The sequence below is a fragment of the Pempheris klunzingeri genome, chromosome 14, assembly GCF_042242105.1.
Source record: "Pempheris klunzingeri isolate RE-2024b chromosome 14, fPemKlu1.hap1, whole genome shotgun sequence".
Taxonomy (NCBI): domain Eukaryota; kingdom Metazoa; phylum Chordata; class Actinopteri; order Acropomatiformes; family Pempheridae; genus Pempheris; species Pempheris klunzingeri.
The window spans coordinates 20,688,475-20,714,179 of record NC_092025.1 but is presented as its reverse complement, the minus strand read 5'-3'; the positions used below and the strand labels follow the sequence as shown (position 1 = coordinate 20,714,179).

General features: G+C 40.7%; 2 protein-coding genes across 2 annotated transcripts in view; one reads left to right on the top strand and one right to left on the bottom strand.

Annotated features, from left to right (window-relative positions):
* Nucleotides 1-1,608: 1,608 nt before the first annotated feature.
* arl10 (ADP-ribosylation factor-like 10) lies at nt 1,609-17,031 on the bottom strand. Its single transcript, XM_070843892.1, has 4 exons — nt 16,885-17,031; nt 10,476-10,659; nt 5,220-5,395; nt 1,609-1,833 (listed from the first exon to the last, which is right to left on the bottom strand). Exons 1-4 carry the CDS (start codon nt 17,020-17,022, stop codon nt 1,660-1,662), a joined length of 672 nt encoding a protein of 223 aa, XP_070699993.1. The 5' UTR covers nt 17,023-17,031; the 3' UTR covers nt 1,609-1,659.
* Nucleotides 17,032-21,913: 4,882 nt separating this feature from the next.
* wwc1 (WW and C2 domain containing 1) overlaps nt 21,914-25,705 on the top strand; it is a 43,550-nt gene continuing 39,758 nt past the window's right edge. Inside the window, exon 1 of the mRNA XM_070843257.1 lies at nt 21,914-22,226. Within this exon, the coding sequence (XP_070699358.1) occupies nt 22,108-22,226 (119 nt within the window). The 5' untranslated portion in view covers nt 21,914-22,107. The remainder of the gene's footprint in view (nt 22,227-25,705) is intronic.

Genomic DNA, 25,705 nt, shown 5'->3' with positions numbered 1-25,705 from the left:
GAGAACTTAAACAGTTCATTTGCTTTAGCTGGGGAAGAAAACGGTCAGTTAATAAAGTAAAATAAAGCAAAACTGTGCTTAAGCTGCTGATTGTGGGTTATTTCTGTGGAAATTAATGAATAAGTATGTAATCTGTGTAGTGTTGCTGGGACTAAACATTCGACCAAAAAGGATTTCAAGTGAAGAACCTTTAAGGGCTAGTTCATATTTTTGCGTGAGGTTCTTATATAAAGTAACTGAATTATTATCAGTGTATTCGGCAATGTACTGCTGAGGACCGGGGCAGCGAAAAACAAACCAACATATTTTAGCCACCTAAACAAAAACAATCAAAATCAGTTTAAGTGTATACTATACTCAGACGGCTCTTTCAACAGGGATCTGAGGCAGTTCGCTCTCGAAAGCCACCAGACTCCAATGACAAAAACAGTCATTTTACCTCCTAGAACACGGGAGTTGCTATTCTACCACTGCCTGGATCGCTTACTTTTCGTCAATGGAGTCTGGTGGCTTTTAAGAGCAGCGGGAAAGAGAGAACGGCTTCAGTTATCTATTGCAAAGGGCTTTCTGCTGCAAGGTGAAGCAGTGAAACTATTCTAGATATAGACTGCATGTAAATGTTGAGATTTTAGGTTTTTTAGGGGCTTAAAAAGCATTTTTTCCTGACGCCCCCCTCCACAGCAGTACTTTGCTCAACTTCCATCCATCAGGATCACCTCCTGCTGATAAGGGCCTCATATAACCCCATTTCAAAAACATTTGAACTATCCCTTTAAAATGTTCTGAAGCTGTTTTCTAGAGGGTCATGGAAAACTGTGGAAAACTTTCTCTCACGAGTCGTGAGAAGGAAAATAACACAATGCTTTTTAAAATCTCATGGGGTCCCTTTAAATCCCCTCCCAAAATTCTCCAAGATCTCAGAAAAGCCTCAGTGTAGGACTCAGCGAGTATCTTCCAGCCGATGAGTTCACCGAGCTGGTGCAGTTTTTGTCCCTGTGGGGCTCCAACCTGGCAACCCTGAATATTATCTGTTCTGCTTCTGCGATCGCACATTTTCAGAAAACAGCAAACTGGACGAAATCTGTAAAAGCAACTACAAACTTGACATGTTTCAGTTTATATATAGTGTAAACGACATACTTAACTAAACCTGTCACAGGCTGACATTAACACTGGTCCAAAGTCTGAATCATTGGCAGCAGGTGAACTTTGCTGTTCTGAGTCACAGCCTCCACGAACAAACCTTCATCCTTCTGTCCCACCTTCTGTCCTCCTCCTCCTCGCTGTGCACGCCCTCTTCTCCGGTGAGTAAGATGTGAAGGAGGAAAACTGTAACATGAGATGAGCTGTCGGAGCCTTCGAATGACGCTTTTTATAAAACCATCTGACGTGGTTTGAAAGAGGCGAGGAGGAAGACGAGGAGGAAGACGAGGAGGCGCTGCGAGGCTTCCCGTTTCCAACTTGGCATCTTCTCCAGTCGCTTTCTCTGCCTCAGCTCCTGCAGCTTTCATCATCTCCTCCTCCTCTGCCTCACGTAAGCCAGAGCTTAAACAAGGAGGAGGAAGAGGAGGAGGAAGATTACTTTAATCCATCCCTTTGTTTTCGTTCCTCCGTCTCCTATTCTTCTGCTTCTGATGGGATGGGGGGGCGGGGTTGAGATCAGACGAGCTGAAGCAGGAGGTCCTGGAAGGTGTCCAGGCCCCGGCAGGAGTTCCTCAGGGCCCCGTCAGAGCCCAGCTGGGCAGCCAAGAGGAACAGCTTCCTGTCCTCGGTCACGGAGCCCAGAGACAAGGCTTCATGCAGCTCCGACACGCTCACAGCATTGGGCTTATCCTGTGAAGAGTGTGAATCCAGTTAGACTCAGTTTGACAAGAAAGGACTGTCTCCTTGTTTCAAAGACAGTAACAAATATACATCATATCATGTTAGACGTACACTGTTGAGTATTCTTGTATTTTATTATTCAAATCTCATGTGAATTGTCGTGGTATTCACTTTAATGTCAAGCACATCGAGTTTCACTGTAATGAATGTTCTATATAAATACATTTGCTTTGAATTGTTTTATATGAAGGGTTATCAGTCAATAAACATTACCCATCTCTGCTATGATGAGGTTCTTAATGATAACTCTGGTATTTGACACGGCTACAATAGCTGCAATGTAATCCTTTGGGGCAACTGCTTCAAAATACATCCACTAAAAGTCTGTGTTTTTGCCACTCAGATTGTGTCTGACATCATTATGTAAAGGATCCCTACATAGATACACCTGGTACCAGGTTCTCATAAAATAAAATAAGAATCTGGTGGCTGTGAAGAGAGAGATATAAAGGCTAATATCCTATAATGGATCCTTTCCATAATGTTGTCAGACACAAATATGGTGAGTATATATATATATATATATTTTACTCCACTTTAGTGTGTCTGCATACAGCTTATCAACAGCTTGAACCTTGATTTTACTTGTATTATTCTATCCCAAAGAAACAATCTGTTAACTGCAGAACACTGTTGACAGAAAATGTTATTTGATATCTAACATGACCAACAAATGTATTCCAACTCAAGAAGATGGCTTTACTTACCAAGAAAGACTAAAATGACCTGTAATTTACATAATACTACACAATATGTCATTACAAATAACTATATGTTATATTTTCAAATGCTGGTTGTCTCAGTTCATGATCAAGACTTGTGAATGTGAAGACTGAATTAAACGGCATCCTCCTACACTAACTATTCAACCCAGACTAGAGTCAATAGAAGTCCGCCTCGTTCCTTCGCACCGCCACATCTTTTCCAAATCGCAGGTTCGGCTGAAAACAATCCTTTGTACTGTTTAAACACAGCGAGCGCTGAGGCAGAGAACAAAGTAGTGGTGGGTGAGAGCCAGTATCACTGTCAAAAAGAGTGCCTCCCGCTGAAGACACTTTTACTTCACCTGCGTCATGTGCACAGCACGACAACGGTTCAAATAGGAGTCTTGTTTAAAAAACTTTCAGAAAATTATCTTTCAGAAATAGTAAAAAATGTGGCAGCACGTTGACTGTACTAAAGACAACCCACCACACCCATTTCCCAAAGCAAACCATAGTGTTTTTTTAGCTGGATAATGTGTTTTCTACCATATAGGTGACCGTTGACTTCCATTCATTCCAATTTTCCCTTTTATTTTTATCAGTTACCATAAGATCATACAATATGGCAGTAGGGGCTGCTTTTAAAGCTACGTGAGTGAATAAAAGTGCTTGTGGTGCATGATTATGCTTTGGGAAACCGCAATCATGAGAAAGAAGCATCCTAATTAAAAGATCTATTCAGCTGCAGATGTTTGGCGCAGATGGCCACATTAAAGTGCTGTCCTTGAGATTTTTTGTTTTGCTTCTGGGAATTCAGCACCCACCTACACGCGGCAAACATGAGTGCAGTGATTTATCATTATATGCTTAAACCAGCGAAAAACACACCTCTCCTCTCTGCTGTTCAGCTGTATGAGCAGTATATTCTCTTTGGCAAAATGTGCAGCTTCTATTTATAAGCTAATATAATTTACTTTTTACACTGTTTTCACAGCTAGCTTGCCAAATTAGGTGTAACTTGGCAATAGATCTGGTGCAGGTTGCTTTGTTATGTTGGCTGAAAGAGTAATTTGCAAACGACAAGCTAGTTAGTATCATGACACCGATGGTCTGAATAAAATAAAACCAATCACATTCAGTCGTGTGTATGTCACGTCACTGTTGGCTGATGTTCAGGATGCTCACTCAGGCCTACAGAGTGTCAGCAACAGGATGATTTTCTGAAAAGTACCTTTAATTACAATGAAAGATTCGATGTCTTGGAAATATTCATTATTCAACCAAATTTAGCCTTTTAGACCAAAGCCGTGTTTATTGTGAAATACTGTACTCGTGTTGTACTTTTGGATGTCAAACATCAAAGCTTTTCAATGTAACCTGAAAGAAAATCTGGATTTCTGTAGCTGATTTCATAACAGCATTTGTATAGCAGATACTCTGCTGGATCTGAAGCCAAAAGAGGGTGAAAAGAGGATGTTAAGAGGATTTTGTTGTGATATACTGCGCCTGCCCTATATAGAACATTTTGGCATTTAGCTCAGCTGAAATGACTTGATGAGTGCACTGTGATTTATCTCCGATTTCTCTCTTGCTAATATTGCACACAGTGCTGGGCGGATAAAAGCTGCAGCCTTCTGACAGTAGATGTGACAAATGTTCCTGCTTCCCTCGAAGGGTCATGTATAATTCCACAAGTGCTGTGCAGGGTGGAGAAATATGAGCTGAGGACCTAATGTAGAAATGTTTATTTCAGGAGTCTGATGGATCATCCCTGCTGGATAAATGAAGAGTGTAATTCCTCCAAAAAATCTTCTTGTTTTTGTGCACTTTTATTAATATGATATTATTTTGCAGTACTTTGACTTCAGCATAACTTTGACTGGAGGGTTTTTACCAGGATGACGGTTCATTAGAGTGTGACGGCTTTTAAGTGCCTATTTAATTCAAAGTATAACTCCCTTTTTTTTAAAATCTGGACCCTATTCTTACATATTATGCCTAAACGACTAATAGTTACAAAAAGTTTTGGAACTGGTCCAGGAGATCGTCTCAGCCGGCAGCCACGAACTGGGTTGCGATGACTGCAATATAATCCTTCTGGGCAACTGCATCTAATCGATGTATGTCCACTAACTCTTGTTTGAGCGACTGACAGGCTCACATTGTTATTCTAAGTCTCTGACTACATCATAGAAATGATCCCTACAGACATAAACCTGTAAGATCCTATTTGTTTAAGCAGAAATGGGGCCCCGTTATATCGCTCTCCTCAAAGACACCAGACTCCATTGACAAAAACAGTAATTTAACATTGTGGGATAGAGGGGTTGTTTGTCTACTGCCGCCTTGATCATTTGTTCATCATTTGATCATTTATGTAATCCATCACTGTGAATATCAAGTCTGTATTGTCAGTTACATTGTGTGTTCAGTCAGTTGGCTTTTGAGCAGGAAATGAATGGAAGCCAATGGCTGCTTACAATGGGAGGAAATATTCATACGTACAGTAAGGCTGAAAAAAAGGTTAATTACAGGCTGCATTTTGGGTGGGATTTGTATTAAATTGGCTATAACATGCAAAAAACACTGGTATTGTCCTTTAAGAAGAGACAGCCAGGACATGGGGTCTACCTGCTTGTTTCCCAGGACGACTACGGGCAGCTGGGGCTCCACCCTCAGCAGGCGGTGCAGTTCAGCCTTAGCCAATGGGAAGCGGCTCCTGTCAGAGGAGTCCACCACATACACCAGGACATGAGTCCTTCTCAGGTAGTCCGACCAGTAGCGCCGCAGGTCCTCCCCTCCTCCGACTGTAGCAGAGAAAACACACACATTCATGTAGCTTAAAATATATTTCTGTGTGCTTTGAAGTCCAACGCCTTCCCGTTTATGACTTTTAGGTTTCAGGCTTTAAAAAACAATTTTCTTTGGGCTCTGCCAGTCAAGGTTCATCTGCACCAACAGGAACCGCTGCTCCATGTTTTGTGGCATTGACACCATGGACTACAACAGAGAAGAGACTGATGACTACAGACATTGAAACATCAAAAATCTGAGCAAATCCAAAGAAAAACCAACTATTCCACGTCAGCAAGAATAAAAACATTTCAATCCACTCTTTTATATGCAAATCGAAAATGCACACAAAAACAGATGGATGGAAATGCATCTGGTGATAAAATATTCTGAACGCAAGGTTTACTGATTAGCTTTTTCTGAAACTTTTGAACGTATCCCAGCATGCTTTCAGCAAACAGAATATGCTCAGATGTCATCGTGCGATTTGGTATCAAACTTCATCAAACAAATGGTCGTTGAAGAATTTTTTTTGAACTTTATATCACAGATATAGGATGTGGGACAGGATCTGATGTAACGTTCTTTTATTGGTCCATAAAAAGAAACTGTCAGAGCTCTGACTGACAGATTGCGTTTCTGCAGGGCATTTCAGCGCGGCAGATGTTTACTGTCACTATCCTTTGTGTTGCAGTAACAGACGAAGGCATTTTTCCGTTAAACAAATTGGCTACGGATAATTCAAAATGTACACCGGACTGAATGAAATCACTGATCTTGTTTTCACTGAGGGATGAAATAGTCAGAGACGGCACTTAGCTATTATTTATATCCACAGCTCCCTGCTGGGGAAATGGGTCTCATTCATTTTTTCTGTCTTATTGCCTCCAGACATGATATGTCAGAGAGGCTCTGAGAAATATATCTAACTATAACGGTGCAGCTCTTTTTAGGATTTAGGATTTCTGTTTTTTATATATATATATATATATTTCTGTTTTTATTGCTTTCTTAAAACATTTTCCCTTCTTCTCGTCTCTTGGTTATTGTCTGTTGTCCTTTTCTGTTCACTGATTCAATATTCTTGTGTTAGTGTTAAAGAACGGTATTAGTATTAATGTGAGCTCGACTCACCTCCTAATAATAGAGGACATATCTCATTTTGGCCTTCGTGCATGAATCCTGGATTTGTTAGAGGACCATGCAAGTTGTTTACTCAGATTACAATCTGTCCTGCTCTGTGGACAGATTGCAGACTGAGAGATGACTGATTGTGGTGTGAGAAAATGACATTATGAGGTTTGGCCTAACACAGAAAAAAAAAAACACGTCACCATCACACCATCACAGTTTATATCTCACACAGTCACAGGGCACATTTGTCAGAAATGTTAGAATTTCTTTATATTGGGAGAGACTCCGGATGTTTACTTGGGATGTTACAGTGTCTTATGGGGAAATACAAAGCCACCATCTGTCCAAAAAAAGGAGGGAGTCTGATGCCGTCTAGATGTAACTGAAGCCACGTACACAGATTTGACCTTGGTTATATAGAAGTGCATGTAAGGTGGTGATACAGTCATAAAATTTTCTGACTCTTTCTTCTTTAATATCCAGAGTTTCCTGACGAGCACTTTAAGAAGTGTATGTTTAAATATATGGGTAATTGCATATTGTTTCAAATGAGGTCAGTATGGTTCCTGAGTCTATAACACAGAGCCTGAGTAAGACAGGTTGATGTACTTTAAATGTTAGAAGGACCAGCTTCAAAAGTAAAGAAAGTTTCATAGTGACTGAAGGCTTTAACTTCCCACAATCCCTCTGTGCAGAAGAAGAAGTGTCCTGCAGCAATAACGACTGACGGTGCTCAGCAGCCAAACGAATCACTGCTCACACGCCAGCAGGTATGATTTCAGGTGGTCACCGCCTCCGAATTCAGCAGAGCTCTGCACCGCAGGAATTCATTACTGCTGGACTTAATAGAGAATGTTGCTAGGAAACTGGGCAGTGATGTACCTTTAGCTAATGTGATGTGACAGCAATAAATACCTGTTTACCTGATGTGGTGCAGGGGGTGGACCTGACGCTCAGCAGTGTGAGCAGCTTGTGTTTCATAGTCAGAGGGCGCTCAGCGGGACGCTCGTCCTGCTCCTCTGCAGGCCACCTTATTAGACACACACCCACGTGAACTCACACAGCAAACACTGAGTCATGCGGGTGTGAACGATGTGGTTGTGTGTAAAGATTGAACTACGCTGCTGTTGTAGAGGAGACTACCTCTGCATTTTCAGCACACTGGGTCGTTTTTACATCAGGATTTGCAGCCAAAGTTCAACCTAATTTAACTTTGCTGAATATGCTGAACTCCAAGACATGCATCCATTTCCAGTGTTGTGCCAAAGTATGCTTCCTCATTGATTTGTATTTTCTTACAAATTCTTTTTTTAACCTGTTAGGCAGCAACAGTTTGAAGAGGAAGGCCAGTTTGTAGTGCTGCTGCTGAAAACTTGACATCTGTGAAACTGAAACTGATCAACTGACCGTCAGACAGCCCTTTTCTTCGGGAAGCCACCAGACTGCATTGATAAAAACAGTAATTTTACCTCACAGAACACAGAGGTTGCTGGTCCTCTACTGCCTCAATCAACAAACTAGCACATTAGTTTGGATCAACCCTTTAAAAGACCACCAGTCGCACAATAACACAAACAAATCAACTGATCAAGGCAGTGATGCCAAACCAAACTCCGGTATGCTGGGCCCCAAACACACATACAGTTTGTATTTTTGCATACCAACCACCATCCACTGCAGGTAATACACTGACTATGGATACTATGGACGATGGATGTGGATAAGTACATCCTTCAATCCCCCTTAAAAATCCAAACTATCCCTTTAAACATGTCTGTTTAATGGTGGCTGTGCATTTCCCTCCTCGTGATTTGAGGAACAATCACGAGGAGGGAAAACTAGTACATCCTGTGCTAACACTCAAATGTCTATTAAACAGGAAAGCTGAGAATACAGGTCCCAACCACACACACACACACACACACACACACACACACACACACACACACACACACACACACACACACAGTTTGTGTAAATATTGGGAACTTCTTACCGATGCTGTTTTTCACTTCCCCTTAACTCAAATGCAAATCTCAGCTGTTCAAAGCTCAAAACTTCTCCTCTGACTGATCTGATCTGCATCTTTTCGTTTTGAGTTTAAAGGCTTTCAGCTTGATTTCCCCAGTGGGCCTCATATAGAGAACTCGTCAGTCCCTGTGCACTGTACTGCTCCAGCTGTCAGCCAGCTTCTGCGTCAGTGTCACTGCAACAAAGACTCCAACACTTTCTGCACCCGACCATTGAAGTAGTCTGAGTGGGCGCTGACATGTGTTCCTCTTACTTTCAGAGATGAGAAAAGGATTTGTGGTGCCCGCTGATCTCTGTGTTCAGATGATGAATAAATCAGCTGCTGAACGTGACACATCCACACAAACCCATCCTGAGACCGGCTGCAGCTGATCGCTCAGGCTGGTCTGAATGAAGACCAAAGTCATTTGGGTTATTTTTAGTCTGGCGCAGTGGCTTCCAGTGAAATGCTAGTTAGCAGGATTTATTTAGTCTGTGAATACAATCTGGAATCCGTCCGCCTCGCCTGATTTGATCTCCCCCTCGTTCATTTGAGTGAAATGAAATAATATCTTCGACAGCAAGGCCGCAGTCACACTTTGCCACAGATACCTTGGTACTGAACAAATAGGGACAATATAGAAAATGGCGGAGATTGTCTCTGTGTTGGCAGTTAAGGACGAAGTAAGTTTTCAGGGAGCAGATGGTAGGAAAACACTGAAAAAACTAAAATCTGGATCAAGTTCTGACCTGAATTTTCTGCTTCATGTTTATTCCAGATTTCAGATCAAACTCACACACACTTAAGTTCCTCACTAACACCTAATACTTTGGTATTTTTAAACCTGGGCCATATGTTTACATATTTTGGTGTCTAAATGACTGGTAGATACAAAAAGTTTTGGAAATGGTTCAGTCGATTGCCTCCGCAAGCAGCTGCAAAACGGGTTGCAATGTAATCCTTTGGGACAAGTGCACCCGTTGAAAGTACATCCACTAAAAGTGCTTGTTTTAGCCACTGAGAGGCTCAGATGTATCTAAGAACATTACAGAAAGGATCCCTAAAGAGACAGACCAGTTAGATCCTTTTTGTTTAACCAGAAACAGCTATTACCTCACTCTCTTCCCAGCCACCAGACTCTATTGACAAAAACAGTAATTTAACCTTGCAGTACACAGGAGAAGTTGTCTTCTGCTGCCTGAATCAGTTAGTTTGTTTGTGTTATTGTGTAACTTAGGTGTTTTAAAGTTTTAGTTCAGATCCAAGACAATATCTGTGTAACACACAAAAATACAAACAAATTCTGGCAGCAGTAGACCATTAACTCCAGTGTTCTGCGAGGTAAAATTGCTGTTTTTTTCAATGGAGTCTGGTGTCTCTCAAGTGAGTTATATAACAGCTGTTTCTGGTAAATGAAAAAGGATTTTACAGGTTTTTCTGTAGCGATCCTTTCCGTAATGTTGTCAGACACTTCGAGTGACAATCTGAGTCTGTTTAGTGGCAAAAAGGGCACTTTTAGGGGGCACACTTTGACAGGCACAGCAGCCCCAAAGGATTATGTTCCAGCCATTGTAGCCCCTTTAGTGGCTCCTGGCAGAGGCGATCTCCAGGACCAGTTCCAAAACTTTTTGTACCTCCCAGTCATTTCCAACCCAAAATATTTAAAAATTGGGCCCAGGTTTATAAAATACTTAAGCTAAATGTGCAATAATTGATATTCTATTAATTACAATGTATGAAATGAACGTGAACGTTGTCATAGTGATCAACCTACATAGAATTATTACTCTCTGCAGCTCCACTTGTCTTTCTGGTGTTTAGCATCTATCCCTCAGACTGAACAGAGACGGGAATGTTCTTTCTGACACTCCGCTTGATGCCATTTGATAAAACATAAATGCCGTCTAGACTCTGCACAGCCTGTTTTCAAGGAATAAAAGGAGTCTTACTCTCCAAGAAGTCAAGCTGACAGGCGGGGGCGTTGAGGCTCATGAAGTTGAAGCCGCGGGTGGGCCGGCAGCGGGCTCTCTTAGCCGCAGATTCCCCGGGGGTTAGACCCTGCAACATGCTGCTCTTCCCGGCCCCATCCAGGCCGAGGACGAGGACCTGGCGCTTTCCACGCTCCTCCTCCTCCTGCAGGCAGAGAACAAAGACGATTGCTGTCAAGAAATGTTCCAAAATGTAGACTAGAGGTAAAAATTAAAGACATATAATTTATTCAACACTGAGGCTGTTTGCTCAGAGTGTGGACATATAAGAATGGTAGATTTGCCTTAGGTTTACAAATATAACTAATAGTCTAAGCCACATTAGACCAAAACTGTGGAGTTTTACAGCAAAGTGTGATAGTTTAATATGGGATTAAAAACCATCGGCATTAACCTGCTGCTGTAATGGCCGCCCCACTTCAGGTTTCAATCTCTACGCCATATTTTGGCACCTGGCTGCAAAGATTTATTTCCAGCCGTGATTGTTTAAGAATTGCTGGTACCTTTCACAGATTGGCAGGCACCAATTATCTATCAACTTCAGGACTGACTGGCTTCCTGACCGGATCATCAGTGTGCATCAAACTGAATGCATTAGACGGTCGGGACTTTCACCCGCCTTGTGCAAAACGACAGGATGTTCAGGAAACTGAATCAGTGTCTGCAGACTACAGCAGTGTGTTAGGGCCATTGTAGGTGAAAACAATAATTATGGAGGAAAAGATGGGGAATAATAACAAGAGAAAAATAATAATAAGATTATATTATTACAGCATTAAGATTATAAAGGCTTACCTTTGAGAGAAAAAAAGCTCAAAACACCACTAAATTGACGACTTTAATCTTGAAGAAGATTTGAAGTTTTTCTTGTAAATTTACTACTTAATAAACTCAGAGAATATACATGTTTTTTTCTTTTTATAAATTAGTGACTTTTTCTCGTAAATTTACTGCTTTAATTTCAGAGAATATTTTAATTCTTTCTTGTAAATCTATTACTTTAATCTCTGACAAATATATCTCTTAACTTATTATATTAATAAAGGAATTACCCCCCTCCCCTTATTATTTTATTTTATTTTAATTCATCTTATTTTATTTTATTTTTTGATTACAATGACCCCAGTATGCCGTCATAGCCACTGATGATATCATATTTGACAGAGCAGCATCACGGTAACCCTGCTCTTTATTACTGCATATTTGGGTCCGATCAAAGAGCCACAGACACAGAGAGCACTTGTCTTTCACTGACTGTAGAGAGACACTCACTAAAGGTTAGCAGCCACATTCAATCCTCCACACTCTCTTTGCACCTGAGACTCTACAATCCCTGCGAGATCCTGAACACGTCAGTCATCCCCTTTCAAAAGTCACACAAGGTTAGTCTTTATTCATGCTGTGTGCTGATGTGCGGCATCGAGGTAAATTAGCAATTCATATCAGCCCTTTCTGAGCTGATATGCATTGGTTTCACCTTTCTTATTAAAAATATCACGCTTAACTTCCCTTTGTTGATGGATAGTCGAGCCTTAAGGAGGAGTTTTGATCACTTCTAAAAGTTCACACTTGAGAATCAGCTCTAATTAGATTCCTCGACTTGTGAAACTATACAACAACTACCCTGTAATTGCATCAGATGAAAGACATTTTGGCGATCCATTAAATTTGATCTGACACGTCTCTGACTGTACTCACTAGATGCTGCTGCTGGGTGAACGTAGCATCGGATAAACGTGGTTGCTTTGACAGATCTGCAGCTTGCCTCCTTGTATTTCGAGCTCATGCAGCCCGCTGGGAGACCTCAAACCTCAAACCCTGACAGCCTTAGAGCTGCTCTGTAGCTGCTGAGGCTGCAGAGTTTGTACCGCTTTTTGCCCTTTTTGCTGCATTAGCAGCACGGACTTTGTGCAAAGTGATCAATTCCTGCATGCTTGCTTCAGTCATCTTATCGGATCCCCAGGATTATATATGAGACATTTATGTAAAGCTTCTGACCTGAAAAAGAAAAGTCTACTTTTTAGTCTCGTGATAAATCGCTGACATTTCTGTGGTTAACAAATGGGACTGACTTTTTCAAACAGAGCCAGCAGACTGACCACTTATCTCCTGCTTTCTTTGTCAGCTCAAATATTTCAAACTCAAATTCTTCACACTCACTTCTACCTGTTCACACTTTTCACATAAAAAGACAGAACTATTGTATTGATTTCTATTGTTCTTGCCCTCCACAGGAAGGGAAAAAGCCCAGTTCATCTGCAGACCTGCACTGCTGGATTTGACAGGGACTTAAAAGGATGGTTTGGATTTTTTGAAGTGGGGATGTATGACGTATGACTCCTGCCCGCTTCTCCAAGCTAGGGCTGTGCTGGCCGACATCTATAGTAGGTGATACACTATGGATAAGCGCCTCATACAACCGCACTTCAAAAAATCAAAACTATCCCTTTAACATCAGAGCAAAGCAGACGTTTGGAAGCTCTTTGGTTTTCTGCCACAGAAACACTAAAGCCAGCTCGCCTGCAGCACTGAACAGCAAACGCAGAGCTGGATTTAACAGAGAAGAGAGAAGCGATGAAACTTTAATCTTCTAATATTGTCACATATCACCATGTTTAAAGTTTCAGGAGGCTTTCTGATGAAATGTGATTTTTTAATACCAACACTTCCTCTACCTTGTCTATTTCTGCTTCAGTTATTGAGTTACTACACCACCCTGGATGCCTTCCAACCAGATGAAGAACTTGTGTTCGGTAGTAGGTTTTTAAGCAGCAAGAGTGATTGTGCTTGCACACAAGTGAGAGGCTGTTTAAGTTACAATCAAGGGGGGCAATTTTCTTTCTTTCAGAGAGTGAATTGAGACGATGGATGTGATGTGTTTGTGTTGAGCTGGAGTGAGGATGTGATGAGCTTAGCTAAGCAGAAAGGCTGAAGGCGGAGGGAAGCCGCCAGCCCGGCTCTGTCCACAGTTCAAACGCACGCCCACATACACCTCTAAAGCTCACTGATCAGCACGTTGCGTCTCCTTCGTTTAGTCTGTACAGTCTGTGCACAATGTGTTTGGAGCTCTTGAGGTTGCTCTCCGAGAAAATAACCACGCTACTGTTGTCGCCGGGCAACAAAGGTCAGAAGAAAGATGCTGTTGTAGGGAAATGTAGGAGCTTTGTTTTTGGAGCTTCAACCAATTCTATGTGACTGAAAAGTGACTGCTGCTTTGATTTAATGTTTTTTTTTTTTTTTTTACTGAAATCTGCCTTTTGCAAGTACCCTTAGTTTAAGTGTGTAATAATGGTGAACTCAGCCTGTCTTTGTCTAACCAGAAACAGCCTTTATATCGCTCTCTTCAAAGCCACCAGACTCCATTGACAAAAACAGTAATTCTACGTCACAGGACCCGACAGCTGCTGATCCATCGCTGCCTCAACCGGTTAGTTTGTTTGTGTTATTGTGTGACTTTCGTGTTTTAAATGGTTAGTTTGGATCCAGCACAACATTTGTGTGAAACAAAATGACGCAAACATACGTACTCTGATCAGGAAATGTTGTGATGTTAGAGTGGAGGGCGTTGCTGCTCACCCACACGTGTGAACTTATCTGCAGAAATGCCGCCACAGATCTAAACGGACGCAGCCAATGAGTGCACATCCTGCCAGCGTGGCGGCGGCGGCCCACTTGCTGAAACTCCCCGAGGTCAAAAAAACATGCTGTTAGTCAACACCCCTGCTTTCCAAAAGCCCGAGACAGCGTAATTACAATGGATTGTGATATAATTTGGCTCCCGGGATGAAAACATTTACGTCTGCAGCGAGCCGCCGGCAGACACTGACAACATTATCCTCTAAAGACAGGCTGAGCCAGATAAAGCAGGCTAAGCCTATTACAGGCTGCTGCTGCTGATTGAATCGAGGAAACAAGATTAGAGACATGCAAATAGATTTTATTAAGAGATTCAGGCTGCAGCAGCTTCACAGCTCCATTGAAGAATCACTTATTAAGACTCTGTGTTCCAGTTCAGTTCTGTCTGTTTCTGTCTGTCTGTCTGCAGGTAACTGAGACCAACTTCATTCATACAGCACGTTTCATTCCAGGTGGAGGCACAACGTGCTGCACAATGCACGAGCTACCACAGAGGCCGCAGCCACAAACACTGTGTGGATGCTACATACAAAACCATCAGACACGAGAAAACACAATTAAAATAGACACATTAATAATACACGCGAGTTAAAACCAGTGAGAAGTAGGAAAAATAATCAAAATATACAACCAGCAACAATCAGTAAAAATGAATGACGTGAATAAAAACCATTGAAAAGTAAGTAAGAATAAAATGAAAATAAGAGAAATAACAAGACCAACAGTTGTATAGATATCAAAATGTTAAAGTAAACTCTAAACTTCACTGTAAGGACCTCAGTACAGGTGTGAGAGGGTCATATTTCTAGTTAGCAGCTCGATACAGTGGTCAAGTCCAGTGGTTCTCAGACAGGCCTGGTGTGCCGTGGAAGTTTGTCTCTTAAATGTCCTATTTCACTATTTCATAGACTAGAAATATCAAAAAACAAATCTGACACAACGTTATTCAAAGTGCTTTACAGGAACATAAAACACAATAAAAACAAGACACAGAAACATTAAAATTGCAGGTAAAAATAATAATAATAATATAATAATAATAATAATAAAAGCACAAGCTGAAGAGAAGATGCATTAACAGACAATAAAGGCATGTGGATAAATAGTTACAGATTAAAAGAAAGTTATGTTCGTTTTAAAATGTTTTATTAACTTCTTCATTCTTCATTAAAAGAAGTCAGATTGGATGGAAGTCTATGAGAAAATGAGTCGACTTCTCACCTGATTTATTAGGTCAGTAAATATTTTCCTAATGAGTTTATGGTCTCAGTCTTCTTCAACACAGCAGGACGTCCATCTTGTAAATGCTGCTCCCATGTAGAGGAAAACAGACCATGAGGGCGTACTTTAGGGCGGGGCTACCGTGGGACTAGCCAATCAGAGGAAGTCTTCGTGGAGCCACTTCTGGTTCCAATAAACCAAGATGGCGACGCCCATACAGTGAAACTTGACTGTCCATCATGATCTTCACATCTTCATCCTCTTCATCCTCTTCCTCTCCAGCATCATCAGTCTCCTCATCCCCATCCTTAATCAGCCACATGATCGTTTTATCGTTATCTTCATCGTTACCGTCCCCTTCGTCAGTGTCATCTTCATCATACTCTTATTTACTGTTATCATCATCATCATCAAAACCCTCATCTTCATCAACAGTGTCATCAGTACCATCATCATCATCATCAAGGCCATTTTTTTTATGTCATGTTTTTCTTCCTCGTCTTCGTCTTTACGTCACATTTGTCATCGTCATCTTCATCATTCACTCTATATTTTCCTCTTCATCATCATCGTCAAAACGATTTTCATTATCATCATCATCACCGCATAATCAAAGCCATCATCTTCATCAAAGCAACAATCTTCATCATCATCACCAACACATAACCAAAGCCATCATCTTCATCATCACCACCACATAGTCAAAGTCATCATCTTCATCATCACCACCACATAGTCAAAGTCACCAACTTCATCATCACCAAAATGATAATCTTCATCATCACCATCACATAACCAAAGCCATCATCTTCATCATGTCACCATTTACACATTTGCTCAACAGCATCCTCCTCCTCCTCTTCCTCTTCTTCATTATCATTCTCACATCTTGTTTTTAAATATTAAGACCACTATCATCATCTTCATCATCATCGTCATCATCACCACCACTGCACTCATTCATTATTCATTATGATCATCTTCCTCTTCTTCTTCATCATTAGTCTCAGCATTCTCACCTTTTTGACCAATGTTACCATCATCATCACCTCCTCATAATCACAATTAGCATCTTCATCATCTCCTCCTCATAATCACAGCCATCATCTTCATCATCATCACATCACATCATCTTCATGTCTGTTATTCATCAGAAGCACCACCATCCTCTGCTCCTTCATCATTTTCACTATTCACATCTTATGTGTTTGAATATTAACACCACCATCATCATCATTATCATCATCATTATCATCATCATTATCATCATCATCAGCACTACCACTGCCCTTCATTCACCATCTTCATCACCATCTTTCATGTACATACAGTATAAACAGTATCTACAGTAGATCCACGCACTATTCTGCAGTGATTTCTCAGTCAGTCAAATGTGCTCAGTCTCCCTCCTCTTCATCACCTCTACATCCAAGTTAAATAGTTGAGTGAGAAATAAATGATGAAGAGGGAGGCAGGCAGCGGGTGTAAAAGCGCCACAAACAGTCCGTCTTACCTCTATGATCGTGCAGTACTCCGCTTGTGGTGACCATATCCGCCTCTTGTAGAAGAAGTTCAGGGCGATGAAGAGAGCGGAGCCCAGGGCAGCCACGGCGGCGGTCAGGGCGATGGAGATGTGCCGGAGGAGAACCATATGTGGAGCGCACGGATCGGCGAGTGGAGCCGGAGGAGCTGGAGGGGGGGGCAGGGAGGGACGGGGGTCACTGGTTCCCTGACACCTGCAGTGCTGAGGCTCGTCCTGCGGACTGACTACATGTGATCGAGCTCCGGCTGCTTGTTTTTGTTTCGAGACGCTCAAGAGAGGGGGGGGGAAATGCTGCGTTCAGGTGCTGCTCGTTAACTCCACCTCTCCTCCTCCTCCTGAAAATGCGGCTTCCAGCGACACTTTGACCAGATAATAATACAGTTATTAATCATTATGATATTGGTGATGCGTTTGTTTGATACAGGACTTTTCAATACAAGTGACTTTGCAAGGCAAAAAAAAGCAAGATACTTTAAGCACAAACAATAAGATAATCATTAAAGTGGAGCATATCACTATATACATGAATAACTACACACATGTAGACATGTGCACATATACTTTGTTCATGTGCTTCACTACACACAGAAACACATGTGGAAATACAGACACATTGGGACATTATAAAAAATGCTGTGCACAGTTGATTTCTTTTTCCACAGGAGGTGCATTCAGAGTTTGGGGGTCGAGACTGTAAACATCTGACAAAATTGGATGTGGAACATCAAGAGGAGGCTGGTTAGACGATCGAAGACCACGTTCAGGCTCAGCTGATGCAAAATGCACTTTTTTCAACATTGAAACCATTTCTCTTCGACATAAACACGTGTCACCAGTGTGCCTAACGACTGCCTATGAGACAAAAACTGTCCTTTCTATTTTTCTGCTGCTCCATGTTTCAGTAAATGAGTGTAAAAACACACAGTTCAGATTTTGCTCCCCTTGTGACATCACAAGGGGAGCAAAATCTGAACTGTGTGTTGAACATGTGGCCTCCTCAGCAGGCCCACTGAAGACCTCCTCACTCCCCCATTGGCTTTTCTCACTAACAGCAGCTCCAGGCAACACGAAAATACTGAAGGCGAGAACAAAGCTCCCAGATTGTTCTGTTCCTCCGAAACAGAACTCGTAGAAAGAGTCTGAAAACAACTGCAGAAGCCATGTCTGGTATGAGGAAAACACGTGTTGTTTGAACATGAAACCATGTAAGCCTGTTCTAGTGGGATCTTTAGCATCATCTTGAGAAAAAGTATAATATGGGACCTTTAAGCGATTTATTATGTGCTCGGATTAACTCTAAATCTGTTATATTTACATTGAAAATCCACTTTGAAGTTACTTGTCTGACTCGTTTTAAAGGTAAGTCTGCACTGAATAAGAGCTGCACTGCTCTCTATGGGTCAAATGTTGCAGCATGGACTTGTGACCAGGGCTGTAATCAACATTTTACAAAAATCCTGAGCTCCCTGGAGTTCACCCAGCTGAAGGCTATGAAAGTTTGGACTAACCACCAACCAAACTCTGAAAAAAAGAGTCTTTGTATTTCTTTTTTAAAAAATCTCTAATTTTGCACGTTTACTTATTTACTCATGTAACTGCTCTAACTGGTGCTTCACTTAGGGGTCTCAGACTCAAGAGGTATATCTGCCCTCTGTGACTACAACAATATCAAATAAAAAAAACTTTCTTTGTGTGCTCATACACATAGAAGGACCAATTTCTAATATTTCCGATAGACGATGAAGGCATCATAAGCACCCCACCCAGTGAGTGTGGGCCCATTAAGGCCCAACAGCTGAAATTATACACATGAATATTTCTATGTGAAACCCGTGAGCCAGATATGTGCTTGTGCCTGCGAGGTGAAATGAAAATGAAGTGTGGATGATCAGATGGTTTGTGTTCCCACCATCAGAGGAAGCCTCTCCTTGCGTGACAAGTGCTCCATCTAGAGACAAGTCTCAGTCTCATGTGTTTCTTCTCTTGTTTAATTGGCTCTACAAACGTCTGTGGTTTCTGACTCAGACCATTAAAACTCCACAATAACAGTCGTAGATTTTCATCTTCAAAGCAACACAGAACCCTTTAATTCTCTCCTGTGACACAAAGTTTTCAGATCAGATCAAATCAGATGAAATCAAATTGGCAGCACCACAGTGTGAAAATACTATGTTACAAGCATCTGGCACATTTACATGATGCTTACATGATGTTTATTAATGTCCATTCTTGAATGAAACATAAATTATTCTCACATAAAAGCACATGAGTACTTCAGCAAAATCCATTTGTATTAACAGTAAAAGTAAGTGATGGTTTGTGTGTAAGTGTATTTTAATATTATTTTTTGTGTAAAATCCAAATACACAAAATAATTATGTGAAACAAATGTAGTGGGATAAAAATACGTAGCATAATGGTATGTTGAAGGAAAGTACAAGCACTGCAGTACAGTGTTAACTTTCTACAATTACTGATTTTTTAAAAAAGAAATTGGTTAATATGTCCTGAAGCAGCTGCAGTAAAATAAATGAGCTGTAAACTGAATCCTTGTAGCATTAAACAGACGACTCCTCTTTGAACCTGTCGTGTTAGATCTGAGTGACGACACCCTCCAAACAAACATAGTCAGAAACAGAAATAGGTTTATTGATAAATAAATAACGTTTACGTGGAGAAAAATAAGGAAGTAGAGTTAATATTGACAAAGTACTGAAAGTCAGAAAACATGAATGTATCTACAAGATCAATAACAAATATCATAGAATAAAATAAAACACAAGTACAAAATCTCTGTTTTTACTGCAAGCTGTGCAATTGTGCAGAACATGCACCAGAGAATATGTCAAGGGTTAACAGTCTGAGGTTTGTGAGGTGTACAGAGGACAGGACATTAAAAATCAGACCTGAGATGCAGCCAGTGAAACTGACCTGAGGTCCACCCAGCAGCATGTTGGCCTCCAGAGGGCGCTGTGAGCTTGAAAGTTTGTTAAAACAGAAACACCTGTAAGAAAAGTGGGTTGCGGACTATAAAACATAACATTTATATGGAAATATATCAGTGTATGTGTAAAAAAAGAGAGAAATCAAAGGATTAAAACTGTCACAAACAACATAGAACACTGGTAACTGATAACTATCAACCTATTATAATAATATATTTCACAATATATAATATTATATTATATTATAGTTTAATCCAGTTTATAATAGGTACAAACATGTGCTATGGCCTGTTTTATGTCACCGACCCTTTTTATTTATTTTTTCTTAGTTTATTTTATGCCATTTGAAGTTATTATTGTTAATATACTTCGTACATATGTGTATGCATGTATGTACGTGTACACGTGTGTATTTCCAGTACTGTATGATAATAGTATTCTAACTTCAAAAACAGCCATAGACACATGGAAACCAAAAATAAAGGCAAGAGATGAAGAGAATAATCAACAAAAGGATAAAAAAAATGAAATGATAATGGACAAAACCACAAAGACAAAACAGCGATAAGCTTGTATGTGTCACTGCACAGACATAATTAGAGAAGGATGAAGACAGATTATCTCTGACCTGCTGCAGATTAGCATCAATTGGAAAAACTGCTGCCATTTTAATGAGAATTTAATTTATAATAACAGAATAACATTATAAGGTCAGTAAGCAAAAGAAAGCAAATAAGGAACAAGAAACAAAAAAGCAAACAAATATAAGATATACCATGATCAGTTAAATTCCTTCAATTTAAGACAAAAGAGATACTGAGATACTGCAAATGTTGAACTATGACTGTTAGTTATATGCTAATTTATTTAAGCTACAAAACACTTCTAACAAAACAAAACACTTGTAATAAGTGGACCAGCTGGAGGATGGACGGGCAGCTGTGTTTTATTTCATTTTAATAATATTCATCTAAATGTAATTCATTTCATTCCTGTCTTACTTTGTTCAACAGTGTGCATGCCTGTGTTTCTGAGCAAACATAAAACTGGACATGTTTATACCTATAGATGGTTCGTGAATGTGGTGTAATGTGATGTCCACAATAAATAACATAAAATAAAATAAAACAAAATAGAGTAAAATAAAATAAATTAATTAAACTAAAATACAATAACATAAAACAGAATAAAATAAAATGAAATAAAACAAAAGTGACCGGAAGTCTTATTTTGCTAGCTGAATTTGCCAGCACAGATCTTATTTTGGAATCCTGACCGGAAGCCTCGGTGACTGTTTGTAGCTTGACGGCGGGTCGACCGGCCGAAGTCATCGGGACTGAGGAGAGACTTTACCGCCGCTGCTGCTGCTTCCCTCCCGTCCGGACTTTAAAAGGATAATTGAAGAAAAATAACCCACAAGTTTGTCGCGGATTCAGCGGATTTTACCGGCTGTGGGTCCAGCCGTTACTTTTCTCCCCTCAGCGGTGTTCAGCCCGCTCCTCACCCCGCGGCTGGCGCGGCTAGCATCGGTTACCGCTGCTAAACATGGTGGCCTGTAGGCACGGAGGAGAAACGAGCCCAGTTTGGGGGATTTTAGAGGATTTTTAGAGCCACTCGGACGGTTCTTGCTGCCAAAACACCGCCGCTCTGGACACATTACTGGCCTCCTCTCTTAGTTTTATGTGAGAGGTTTATGGACTCGGACGTGAGGCAGCGTTTCTGTTTACGCTGAGGCTCAAACAGCAGCTCGGCAGCAGCAGCAGTGTGTTGTGGACCGTGAATAATTATTAGTTTACTTCACACACACACACTAAAAAAAGTTGTCAAAAGTTTTCCACCTGATTTGGGAAAAGTTGTAAAAACATGCGCTCCCTGGTGGGAAAACCCATCAAATAGCCTCACGGGTTTGTTTGATGATATTCTCTTTATATTACTGATGACTTGACACTGAGATAGAAATGAATTGGTGCACAAGTGCAGCCTGCTGCAGCTGATTTATCCTCTGAGATAGTTTTTTTTATCCCCATCAACCCCCCCCACACCCCAGGTTCGATTCATTGTTAATCTGTGGATTATTATGGATTATTCTTATTATGATGGCCTAATCCAAACCACGCCACACCGGGAATTTTGGGAATAACTGCTGATATTGTTGATGCTGATGATGATGATGACTGAGAAAAGCGATGGTTTCCCTTCGTTATGATTTTGAGTAGAGAGGAGTTAATTACATGGAGACTCGCCTGACATGCCAAGGAAGGAGTTGCCACTACCTGAGGGTTGGGAGGAAGCCAGAGACTTTGACGGCAAAGTCTATTACATTGATCACATTAACCAGTGCACCAGCTGGATCGACCCCAGAGACAGGTAGGTGTGTGTGTGTGTGTGTGTGTGTGTGTGTGTGTGTGTGAGAGAGAGAGAGAGACAGACAGACAGGAGTGTTGTAGTGCTAATGAAGATGTTGGCTGACCTTTGACCTCCTGCAGATGATCCAAAAACTCATCTATCCTGTTGAAATAATAGAGATGTGACATATGCACGCCACTATAGGGAATGATGGGCTGTAACCATGCAGTCTGCCCTGTAAACACTGATCATGTGAAGTTACTGTCGCTGCAGATTAATCGATCAGTCCATCAACAGATAACTAAGTGGCAACTAGTTTTAATATTGACTGATCATCCAAGTCCAAAAGTTAGTTTGTTCCAGGTTCTCATATGTATTAAAAAATGCTGTATTTCTTGGCTTTCCATTATAGTAAATAGAATATTTTGGGTTTGGGACAATCTGGTGGACATTGTGGGCTCTAGGATATTGTGATGCACATTTCTAATGTATTATAGACCAAACAATTAATCAAGGGAAAGAATTGGCAGATTAATTAGTAAAAAAAAGAATCACACGGGACACGTATCACAAATCACAGATAAACAAAAGGATGCATACATTTTGTTCCCCAGTTCATCGCCATAACAGGCACATTTTTTGCTTTTATTCACATAGATAATACTATAATAACAGAGCAGTTTTGTGTTTTACGCACAATGTCATTATTCTTCTGAAGGGTTTTTGAAACACTCAGTAAATATCCTGTGTATACCTACACTGAAGCAGAGATGCACAGACTGTTTTCCTGCTCAGGGAACTGTTGCACCTGTGGTCAGTCCCTCATTGTATTTAGCAGCAAGTCTGTGGATTCCAATCAGCAGAGATCACCTGAGAATAAGGAGGAACAAAACGCTGCTTCATGTCCAAAAGACTCAAAACGAGGCACAACATAACCTCTACAGGCAGCTATTGGACCTGATGCTCAGAATAATACAAACAATGCAGGCAGCAGCAGACGAATAGTTTCCTTCTCCATCAGTGTTCTGTTATAGTCACCTAACTGGTGCTGTTCATTATGGTCCAAATCCCCCAAATGTTCAGTTGACTTTCACACATCACAATGAATAGCAGCTAAACCTCACACCTGAGCTGCTGTGTGTTTGGCATTTCTGCTTGAAAAGTGATTAAATCATCAGAATAGTTGCACAATTTATCTTTAATAAAGTTAGATAAAGTTTAATAAACTTTAAAAATGATTTTTCCTTGGACCTTAATTGTAATTAGTTAAATCTGATCGGCCCACCTTCAGGCCCCATCAGGCCCTCAGAGCAGGCCGCGGGCCCAAGCTGCCCAGAGGCTGATGGGATCTGGGCTCTGAAGACGACGTCTGTGAGAAAAGCTCAACAAGGGAGGGGCGAACGCATACCGGAGTATGCTGGATTTATAACACTGCACAAAACGGGACATTATATCATAGCAAAATGGGAATTAATCACAATAGCTGCTTTATCTCGTTTCCGTTGTTTTTAATAATCATTGGAAGCCAAAATCATGTTTGAAAATAAAACCTTACACACTCTATCTTCAGACATTGCTGATGACATATGAAGATGCTGAATCACACTCCTGTTACACCAGTGTACACTCATGCTCAGCTCATTTACCGCTGAACCTCGTGACCTGTCGCATCTCTATCAAGCTGTTTACACAAGACGTCCGTATTGGACAAACCATGTCCCAAAAATAACTGCACTCAGTTTAAACTAATAGACGCATGTATTGCTTTTTACTGTCATCACTCTAACTTCTTATTTATTCAATACAAATAGATGTTTGTCTGATCTTTACCTTAATGTTGCTGTAAAGGAGAATGTCCCTCCAGGATTAGTGAAATCTTCTCTTAAATGAAGGTCCCATGGTATAATAATAATAATAATAATAATAATAATAATAATAATAATAATATTAAAGCTACCAGACTCCGTTGACAATTTTACCTCGCTGAATGTGGGAACTGCTGGTTTGTTTATTAGTGTTATTGTGTGATGTTAGTTTGGATCCAACACAGTATTTTCACAACACACAGTAATTCAAACTAACCAATCGAGATTAAGCTGGATAGTTGGTGCTGGAAATGGTTACGAACAGCAGAATGATGAGGGGAGAAAATCTTAATGAGAACTCAAGCAGTAAATCCGTCTGCAGTGATGATGTCTGTTTTTACGACCACACATTTGAATTAGGGATTGGACCTTGAAGCCGGTCGACATCCTTTAGTGTAAACTGAATGCACGAAGAAGCTTTTGATAAACAAGGTGTTCTCTCTCACGGTGCGCTCTGTTCATAAGCTGTGTCTCATTAGCCCTGAAAGGGGAGACGGGGAATAAACAGAGGGCAGGACATCCTCAGTGTTAGAATAAATAGGATAAACCCTCATGAGCCTAAAGCAGCGACATTACCCTTTATAAATATCCCACATAATACACTTGCATGCAGAATGTGGTAATGAGGTCGGAGATTCACTTTCAGTGTGGTTTTGTTTTGCATCTTGGAGTTTTTATACCTTGATTTATTTCTCTACCAGTTTGATTCACGGTAATACATCTATGTAGAGACACAAATCGACCCTTAAAAGCCCTTAAAGTCAATAACTCAAATAATTAAACACAAATCATGCTTTAAACATCACCACAGCATACCGCAGTCTTTGGCCTCCTGCCTTCTAGCTAGCCATTAGTCTCCAGACTAAGTTCCAGAGTGGTTTCCAAGAATAAATTTAGAGATTTCCAACTTGAAATGTGTGTAATCCATCGTATTGCTTTTTTTTTTTTTTTGGCAAGTTTTACATTATGTTGAAGGACACTTCAGTGGAAAGCATCACATTTCTGAGCTGTGTTGTGGACAACAAGGGAGCATAACATGGAAGTAAAGAGCAAACATTCTAAGCATTGCTATGCAATTTAGGGTGGTGGATTATTTACAACATCTCAAACAAGTTTCAAGTCTTTGCAAGTTTTTTTTAAAGCTATATTAAAATGAAAGGAAAGCCAATAGTTGCTTGGAAGGTTTAGTGCCATAGTGAAAAGAATGGAAGCCAATGGCTGCCTGGGAGGATGAACAGCATAATGAAATGGATGGTAACCAATGGCTACATGGAATGTCAAAGACAGTAGTGAAATTGATGGAAGCCAGTGGTTGTCAGGGGACGGTAACAATGTCACTACAAGGTCTGTTTAGTAGCTTCTCTGGGGCTTTCGATCTTATCACATGATCTTCACTTTAAGGACTTTTTAAGGACTTTTGTAGCCGTCTGGGTCCTTCAGCTTAAAAACAACCTGCTTGGGGAGCTTAGGCCAACAAAATCCCTGTCATCCTTGTAGTACTTTAATAACAGTCCTGTGATAATTGGCTTGACGCTGCATTGGGTATTGTTTAAAACACATTTTATCAGGCAGTGAGAAGATGGATGTAATAGTTTTTACAGAGGTGATTATTTACCAATTTTGTTTTTTTGTAAG